A 6086-nucleotide genomic window follows, 5' to 3' on the forward strand; every position below is an offset into this window, starting at 1 on the left:
TAATTTATCTTTTAATCAAATGAGAGTTAAACTCTTTATTTTTTGGCAAACAAAGGGTTTACTATTAAAATTAAAACATGGAAGAAATAGCGTATTGTGTGATTATTATTTTAAACAAAAGTTGTAGTAATTGTTGTATTATTATTATTATGTATATCATATTGCACCACAGTAATATATTTCTGATTATTTCTTTAAGCTAACACGAACTTATATTTTGACAGGTTGCCATGAGGAACTTTTAAAGGGGTCATATGATGCTGCTAAAAAAGAACATTATTTTGTGTATTTGGTGTAATGAAATGTGTTTATGTGGTTTAAGGTTCAAAAAACACATTAGCACGTTTCAAAACCCCGTGTTAGCACTGTACAATATCACAGTATTTCTGAAGGAAACCGACTGTCTTCAGAAAATTTTGGATGTCTTTTTCATTTCATCTTGCACGTAATATCTGATAAAGCAGCGTATGTGAGCGGAGCGCTGCTTTGTGTACAGCGTTACCGGGGAAACCTTGATCTCTACCACTCCAACAGCGCCTCCTGCTGGCAGAGAATGAATTTGCATATATATGCCACCACAAATAGAGTGTAAGTCTGTGGGAAACACTGCGATAGTTTTACTCAAATGAAACTGTCAAATGATCATGAAGTGACTCTCAGAGGGTCATGTAGAAAGACGACAGAAGCTGAAACCTCCGCGAGCGTCGCACACTTTGTATGTGTAGAAAACAAAACCGCGCATCTGTGCCATTTACATACACCGAGACACGCAGATTATGCAGGATTAATATTTAAATAGTATTTTTGCGGCTTAATATTTACAGGTACTAGTCCATATCGTGACTCCATTTAAGTGTACTGACCTACTTTTGATTAATTCATTCAAACTTTGACAAATTCCGTGACATTCCGCGTCATACAGTAAATTCCATTTATATGAAAATTAGTGCGTTTCTATAGTATTAAGCCTCAAATGTCAAATATACATCGGATTGGTTTCTTCTTTAAATTATAAAAAAAGTAAAAAATATGAATGGTATTATAATGTTATACTAAAACTAAAAAAATGGAAAAACCCTTAAGATAACATGTAGAAGAAAAAAACATATCTTAAGCGTGCAGAATAACATAAGTGGACTTTGAACGATTAATTGCCGCTTTGAACGATTACGTAATTGTGGCATCCATAATTGTAATTGCGATTAGAAATTTGATTAATTGTGCAGCCCTACTCAATAGGATGCTTGCATGTCAGAAACTTGCACTGGTGCAACCAAATGAGGTTTACAGCATATAAAGGTTTTCACATTTATATGCTGTAATTTGCGAGTGAAATGCTTGTTCCGTGAGCTGTGAGTTATGTAGAATGTAGTGGAAGCCTATTCAAGCACGCTCATGTGGTTAGGTGACGTCCCCCGAGGGAATGGACAACCCTCCTAGAAAGGTTAGCTTGTGTAGGAGGATCGAGCTACACTGAGGACACCTGCGCTTTGTAGATGCTTGCTGACCTTTGCGCTCAGTTTGTGTGCTTTGAATGCATTAAAGCTGATGTTTTTGGAATAGACTGTAGTAAACCATTAAAGATGCCATTTGCCTTTTTGTTTACACCATTTTGAGTCCCTCAGCCACTGGTTCAGCATTATGACACAACAAGAACATTGAACATAGCATCTGTCCTGCGTTTGTAAACTGTGTCTGTCTTTAGTAGTTTGCCCTTTTGTATTTTATTCTCTCCTGTTTCTTTATTATTGACTTCCAGCAGTGCACATGCAAACTACTTCATTCAAATACCAGTGAACCCAGAGATTCTTAAATCATTAATAAACATGTGAACAACAGAATTGAATATTACTTCATGTCTGCAAAGGGCAATTTCTTTCTATATGTGTTTTAAATGCAAAGGCAGCAGACAGGTGAGGTACCTTCTCATCAGAACGGTGACTTCAGGCATTTTTTTTGCATGCAAGACTCATGCAAGGTGCACTCATACTTGATGGTCTGTTATGCTGAAACGTAAGCCTCCTCACACAGTTCTAGACTGTCTAGTATTTTCACAAAATGATGACAGGTCATCTGTTGTTAGTTCATAAGCATTCATTTTACATGATCTGTCTTGCTTTTATAACATTGTGAATTTAAAATGCTCTTCGAAACAGGCTAAACTAGGCAATGAGTTTTTATTTGTTTTATTTTTATTTTATTTTACTATGCTTATATCACACATATGCATTAGTATAGTGTTTCCTATTTTTTTGTCCACAAAATACCTTGAAGCTTGAATGCCCAGAAATCCCTGTGAGGTACCTTAAAGGTCAGAGATATTTCACTTTGACCTTAGCATGACTGTAGATCTATGAATGAACATGAGAGGAGTTCAGGAGTCTCTGATGGTTGTGACCTGTGCACATGTCAGAATGCTGCTTTTAAAAAGTGCTTCCACATGGCTGATTTTACACACAAACTGCTCGAATGCTCTATTCATCTGAATAAAGCACAACAGATCTTCTAAGATAAGACAACATGAGAAATGTGGAAAAACATATAGATTGATAATTGAATCTTTTAAAGGTTAATTTGGGGAAAATGTCAGTGGTGTAATTATTATGTAAAAGCCAATTCAGGCCTTTTGGATAAACAATTTAGACTATGTTCCCCTTTTCTCAAAAATTTGAGAGTTAGGCTATTTTTTTAATCGTATCAAGTGCATTTCTGTGTACAAGCAGCTCTTCTCTGAGTCCATCCTTCATGTGCCCCGTTTGCTGAAGAAAAGCTGTGTAAGACGGTAGACCCCTAAGGAAATAGATATATTTAGGCACAAAGTAGGCTGTACATAAAAAATATCAGTTTGTCATGTGTGCACATAAGTTGGCATCTGAATCAGACTTGAAACGCTGTGATCTAGTTCAACCGGTACTATCAAAATGGGCTCTGCTGCAATTAAATATTTCGAATAATAATTATGCATGTTTTAAACAAGTTACTGACCTGACCTGACCTGACCTGTTTGTTATATTATTCTGGAATCACAGAAGCTTAAGTAGATATTTTTGTGTTACAGACTCTGGTTGGACCGTAATGACCGCACGCTTCCGGTTGCCTGCAGGCAGATCCTACAATGTCCGGGCGACGGAGCTGGCACGCGACAGGCAGCGCACCGAGGTGGTCTGCAACGTTTTTCTTTTGGACAACACTGTCCAGCCTTTTAAAGTCAATGTAAGTACTCCTTTAAAAGTAAATTTTCTAAAGTGTTCTGACCTGTATGTTTTTGTAGCATGTTGCTATATGGTTGATAGTGTGTTCTGAGTAGTTGATAGATTATGTCTGAATGCGTACTAGTCGGGTGTTCTGGCTGGAGCCTATGCACGTCCAAGTCTCTGTGATACTTTGTTCTTTTGTTATGGCTTGGGTCCCTCTTTCAGTGTTAGTCGGTTGTGTATTTTTTTCACCAATTTCATCATCCCTCAGATGAGTCTGATTATTTGTAAAAGTTATAGCTTATCGCTCTGATCAACAAGCTTTGAGGTAATTTGAGGTATGATTCATATCTGTAAGGCTGCGTTTACACTGGCACAAAAAATCCGATCTTTCGCTCACATCTGACACAAATCGGAATTTGTTGCACACGTGTAAACACAAAAACCCGAACGAGATCCGATTTTTTTGCGTCCGATCTGAGCCACTTCCAAATGTAAATTTTAATCGGATACACATCTGATATCTGGACATCCGACCTACGTCTAAACACACATATCCGATTCTCCACAGAACTCCCAATGCTAGGGCGACACATTTGCTCATAAAGATTTTTAATGCCGTTTTAATGCCGGCGTGCTGATTTTATTGAGATGGGAACTTTTTATAGGTAAGAAATTGCACATTCAGGACCTGGTTTTCAACACCCGCATTTTATTGAGATGGAAACTTTTTATAGGTAAGAAATTGCATATTCAGGAGCTGGTTTTCAACCCCCGCCCCGTGAATTTTGAAAATACAACAGCTAAAAGCTACATATATTTCTCAGCAATGAGGTGATAACTTAGCAGTTTTTGTAATTAAACCGACAAGCTTGTTTGCAGTGCTTCACAATCACTCGCTCGCACATGGGTGCATGCGTTCGTTCTCTCTCTCTCTCTCTCCTTCGAATTCATTTCAATAAATATCAACTTTATTTCACTAAAGAATTCTACCTCTAACGAGCTGTAGATAAAATAGTCTAACAAATTAAAATTACCCGCCGGGACCCGACGGGCTTGCAGACCTCTACTCTGTAGCTATTAAACAGCTTATAGTCGTGTCTAAAGTGAATGTAAACAGACGTGCCAAAAAAATCGGATATGGTCAAAAGATCGGATCTGTGCATTAAGACTTGCAGTGTAAACGCAGCCTAATATGGTGCAAGACCAGTTACGATGTTTAGTAAATGTGGGGTTTTGTTAAAATCCTTAAATCTATGTATGAGCAATAATAATAGTGATGCTTGCTTTAGCAAACACTACTCTACCTTCTGTCATTAGCAAACACCAGTAATAATTCTAATATCACTTTTATACTTGCCAGTCAAATGTTTGGTGTCAGTATTTTGTTGAGAAATTAATATTCAGCAAGGATGCATTAAATTGATCAAAATTTACAGAAAAAACATTTCTACAAAACAAATGCTGTTTTTATTTTTTATTTTTTTTTGAATTATTATTCATCAAAGAATCCTAACAAATGTATCACGGATTCCACAAAAATATTAAGCAGCACAACAATAAGAAGAAATGTTCCTTGAACACCAACCTGCATATTAGAACATAAAATAATGCATAATAATTTTTTCTGTATTTAAATCTGGCTAACCCTAACTTTTGAACAGTTTAAATAACTAGAATTGCCATATTCATTGTTGATTGTATATGAATTAGGCTACTGATCTGGCAAGCCTTATATATGGTTTGTTAACCCTCAAAGATGTTTAATAACTTTTGAACCACTAATCAGAATACTTTAAAAGTCTCGTAAAAAGGAGATTCACTGCTTTTCGGAGGTATCACATTTGTCTCATTTGGACATTCAGAGGCTTCATAGTGAACGTGATTACGTCATCACATTTAGATCAGCATTGATTCATCAAAAGAAACCAATGCATTTTGTTCCCCTGAGCCAAACAGGAACGATTGTTGAAGTTTAGTCCTACCCCCGTGCCCAGATTGGTTCAAACTGTTATCTATTCAACCAGTAAACATATGTTTAGGTCTTTTGAACCACCAATTAGCATGTTTCTTTGGAAATTGGAACAAACCTAAAGTGAAAGTTAAGTGTGTCATGCGTGTATGAAAATGAGCACTAGGCCTGTCGCGATAATGAAATAACCATCTAATCGCGAATATTTTATCTAAACAACCACGATTATTGTGCTTTTTATACAGCACAAGGGGGAGTCATACACCAAAAGAAACAGAAGAGCACCAGGTTGCTTTTCATGCACTGTATAGCCTATATCAGCGGTGGCGAGCTCCGGTCCTGGAGAGCCGCAGCCCTGCAGAGTACAGCTCCAACCCTAATTAAAACTCACCTGCCTGTAGCTTTCTAGTAACCCTTCAGACCTTGATTAGCTTGTTCAGATGTGTTTGATTAGGATGGAAGCAAAACTCTGCAGGGCTGCGGCTCTCCAGGACCGATGTTCGCCACCCCTGGCCTATATCATCTGAAGCCATTCCATATCTTAATGTGAGGGACAGAATTGTATTTACATTGTTAAATTTAAGTTTACAGAAACTCATCTTCCTTCTGCTGCAGCTGTCAGTCATTCTCCGCTCAGCATTCAAACAGCACGTCACATTATGTTATGACAGTCAGCACTAGGGATGTAACGATTAACCGCGAGCCGGTTGACAATCGATTAAAATATGTGACGATTCAAATCGGTTGAGATGCTAAACAAATCGCGATTCATTTAGGTGTAGGAGTTTATATGAATGTATGTCTGAGGGGAACTTACTGTCTGTAGAAAAGTTTAGATGGTATTTTTTCTTTTCATCTTGCCTCTGTATAAAGCATATTAAAGTTCATAAGTGCAGCGCTGCTTTGTTTACAGCAGAAAC

General features: G+C 37.4%; 1 protein-coding gene across 2 annotated transcripts in view; it reads left to right on the forward strand.

Moving 5' to 3' along the window:
* The window catches only part of LOC107733639 (tyrosine-protein phosphatase non-receptor type 4-like), a 57474-nt gene that overhangs the window by 13553 nt on the left and 37835 nt on the right, over window positions 1-6086 (forward strand). For both annotated transcript variants that reach the window (XM_016545348.1, XM_016545349.1), the window contains exon 2: window positions 3059-3213. In XM_016545348.1, the coding sequence (XP_016400834.1) occupies window positions 3076-3213 (138 nt within the window). In that variant the 5' untranslated portion in view covers window positions 3059-3075. The remainder of the gene's footprint in view (window positions 1-3058; window positions 3214-6086) is intronic.

This window comes from Sinocyclocheilus rhinocerous, unplaced genomic scaffold (genome assembly GCF_001515625.1).
Source record: "Sinocyclocheilus rhinocerous isolate Xijiao unplaced genomic scaffold, SAMN03320098_v1.1 scaffold1842, whole genome shotgun sequence".
In the NCBI taxonomy this organism is placed as follows: domain Eukaryota; kingdom Metazoa; phylum Chordata; class Actinopteri; order Cypriniformes; family Cyprinidae; genus Sinocyclocheilus; species Sinocyclocheilus rhinocerous.